The sequence below is a fragment of the Anoplophora glabripennis genome, unplaced genomic scaffold, assembly GCF_000390285.2.
Source record: "Anoplophora glabripennis isolate ALB-LARVAE unplaced genomic scaffold, Agla_2.0 scaffold4248, whole genome shotgun sequence".
Taxonomy (NCBI): Eukaryota; Metazoa; Arthropoda; class Insecta; order Coleoptera; family Cerambycidae; genus Anoplophora; species Anoplophora glabripennis.
The window spans coordinates 1-3,677 of NW_019420333.1; the positions used below are offsets into that span (position 1 = coordinate 1).

A 3,677-nucleotide genomic window follows, 5' to 3' on the forward strand; every position below is an offset into this window, starting at 1 on the left:
AAAAAATTATACTGTACAGAAAGATAAAAAAAAATTAAAGAAAACAAAAAACTCAACAAAGAACATAGTCACTCATTTTTTTCTGAACTAAAGTTGAAGAACGTTTTTTGGCTGCTAAATCACGGATTTTCTTTAGCGTGATCAACTGAGGTAAACAGCATTCAGGTTGTTTTTCGTACCAGTTCATTGCCGTTTCAAGAGCACTGAACGCATCGGCATGGGATGGGCCCGAATCAATAGCGTCTTCATCGTCACTGCTGTCTCGTTTTCATTGTAGATTTGGTAACCATGCTCATTAATATCACTGTTGAGCCACTCTGTTGCATCAGCCAGAGCCCATCATTTCGATCTGCTAGAAGTAGCCGCCGAAGCACCTCTTTCCTGTAAATCTTTTTCATTTTGGCAATTACGCCCTGATCCATTGGCTGGAGGAGGGCTGTCACATTTGGTGGGAGAAACATGACAGTAAAGTTGTCGTCAATGCCGTTCATGCGGTCAATATCAGGATGTGTGGGGGCATTGTCAATAATCAACATAACTTTTCCAGTTTTCCCCTGGCTTTCTCTGAATTTCTTAACCTCTGGTATGAAAGTGTTAGAGTACCAATCAAGAAAAATATTGGACGTCATCCATGAACTCTTTTGTGCCCTATAAATGACGGGAAGGCATGTCACATTCTTGAAGCAACGAGGTTTTTTGCTTTTACCAATCAGCAGTAAAGGAAGAGAATGCGTGCCGCTTGCATTGGCACAAACCATAGCTGTCACCCTGTCTTTGCTCACTTTGTAGCCAGGAGCACGAGTTTCATTACGTGATGCAAGAGATTTTCTCGGCAAGGAGCGCCAATTTATCCCAGTTTCGTCAGCGTTATAAACATCATCCCTTGACAATTGCTTATCAAGGGTAATGTTTTCAAAAGTTTTTAGAAACGATTCTGCAGAATCACCAGATAGCATTTCCCCTTGAACATCAAGCTGTCTTATTCCCTGCCTTTGTTTGAACTTAGCCAGCCACCCACTACTGGCCTTGAAATCAGGAGGCCCATTAAGTTGTTTATTAAAATCTAGAGCCTTTTCACAAAGAAGCGGGCCTGATATTGGTTCACCTAAGCTCCTTCTTTGTGTAAACCATAAATATAAGGCTGCCTCAAGAGTCATATTATTGGCTAATATTAATGTTTTTCTAATTTTAGGTCCCTCATTGCTATCTTGTTGGGATGCATATTTCAAGATAGCATCTTGTTTAGACTTTATGTCCGTAATTGTAGACTTACCGACACCAAACTCGGGCTAACGCCGCTCCGCTTTCACCTTTCTTAAGTTTTTCCAGGATTTGAAGTTTATCCTCTATGTTCAGTGTCTTGTGTTTTCTTTTAAACGACGCTTGTGAAGCCATTTTACTTGAAATTACAGTACACAAGTTAATGTTTCACTGGTTCATTAAACAGCGAATTTCGAAAATAAAAACCAACACAGGCACAATAACAACACACTCGATGCAATGTTTACTACGGTGATGCTCTGTTTACTGTAGCAGTTAGAGAGCGACTGAAGGCAAAAACCAACACAGGCACAATAACAACACACACGATGCAATGTTTACTACGGTGATGCTCTGTTTACTGTAGCAGTTAGAGAGCGACTGAAGGCAAAAACCAACCCAGGCACAATAACAACACACACGATGCAATGTTTACTACGGTGATGCTCTGTTTACTGTAGCAGTTAGAGAGCGATTCTGATTACATACTATTTTTATTTTTCCCAAAACGGCGTTCGGATTATCGAGTGTTCGGATTACAGGGGTTCGGATTATCGAGGTTCTACTGTACATCTATTTGGAGTATGCACATATTATGTAATATACATGTAGCCATTATACATTTTACTATTAAGATTATAGATAAATTTTGTGCTGCAGTCTTCGAAACCTTCCATTAAGAAAACCGAAAGTATGCTCAATAACCATTCTTGTTGAGGATAATCTAAACTTAAAAAGTTTCTGCTCTTCTGTAAGTTCACCATTGTCCCTAAATGGAGTCACTAACCATCCTAAAGAAGGATATGCAGAATCTCCTAGCAAATAATAATTTCCAATATACTTTCAGCTTTCTTATATAAACTTGATTTCCTTAGTAGCCGAGCATCGTGAAGAGAACCAGGTTGTCCACAGTACACATCTAATAATAACTTCCGGTGATCACAGACAGCTTGTATTAGTAAGCTGTGGTACCCCTTCCTATTTACATAAACTTCAACTTTTATAGGACGGGAGATTTTCACGTGGTACCCATCTATACATCCTATAATATTACTGAAATCCTGTTTTTTTCTTAAATTCAGTAGAAATTGTTTATTTTTCATGATCATCAGACCACTTTATATACTCTTCTTTTAATGTTAATATGAAGTTAACATCTGCAGTAACAATTGTGTGTGCAGTACAGTACTGCACACACAATACAGTACTGCCGGTATTTAAAGATACTCCAAATCGGGCCGATATTTGTCTAAAAGTTTCGGTGTTGGCCAAATACCATAAAGTTAATAATACACACTTTTCTGCAGAGGTTCCAAGTTTGGGGCAAAGCTGCTCAAACAAATTTTCTCTAGAAATTAAACCAAAGATAGAAATTGTAGCCACATAGTAACATATTTACCTACTAACCTATCAGAGTATATGCAATGGAACGAGACAATCTAAAGTGATCCTTAAAAGTTTCGACAGTATATGCAGGAACAACTTCTTCCACAAAATTAGCAACTTTTTTAATGCTATTCACTGCACTGTAATTTGTTTCATCTTCACTATCGTCGTTGCTGCTACTGCTGCTTGATATAGCATCAGGTGATGACAACATCCATCTATAATAAAATAAATAATAATTGTCACAGTTACCTACACAAAAATAAATCTGTAACTTATTTGTTCAATGGATTTTTAATATTATTTTTACCACTTTATATTCCGCAATTTAAAGAAATACGTACCATAAGTTCCTCTTCACGTTTCCATTTTGTAAAAATATGTGCACAATTAGTCCATACTAATTATCCCATTACTCCATAGTACAGGGAATTATCAGTAGATAATGCAAACAAACAAAAAGTAGAAACGCCGGCTCTGGCTTCGCTCTCACCAAGATTTAATTTATCTAAGGCAGGGGTGGCCAACCTTTTCAGCGACCGGGCCAATTTTCAGAAATGATATTTGCCACCGAGCCACACACCTAACTTACCTTTTTTTTTTAATAAAACCCTTCCCAGTAGTTGAAATCGTGGTTAAACGGTAGCCAATTCTAATGCAAAAGAAAACAAGAAATATGATTTTTTTTTGAGGAAAATAAAATATATCTGAGAATCAAACATATTTATTATATAATTTAAAAATATTTTAGTGAGAAACCTGACTTTGTTTTGCCGAACTAAGTGCGTCAATGTTAATCTCGACGAGCCGGCGAAGCAAGAAGAGCGCCAGAAGAAAGGGCCCTAGCCGGCGGGGCCCAGCCAGGACAAAAGGAGGTCCCACAAAGCGCCTACACCGGCCGCATTTGCGGTCGGGGTAGACGACGGATGGGGCCCACCTACGAAGGCTGTCCAGGCCTACACGAGATGAGGCAGGATAAAGAGGGATAATCCCCCTCGATCCCAAATCATTGAGGCCAATTTCTAGCCATA

At 38.7% G+C, this 3,677-nt stretch overlaps 1 protein-coding gene across 1 annotated transcript; it reads right to left on the bottom strand.

Moving 5' to 3' along the window:
• Window positions 1-251: 251 nt before the first annotated feature.
• Window positions 252-1,157, bottom strand: LOC108916514 (jerky protein homolog-like). The gene has a single exon (XM_018722787.1). It carries the CDS (start codon window positions 1,155-1,157, stop codon window positions 252-254), a length of 906 nt encoding a protein of 301 aa, XP_018578303.1.
• Between the last annotated feature and the right edge of the window lie 2,520 nt (window positions 1,158-3,677).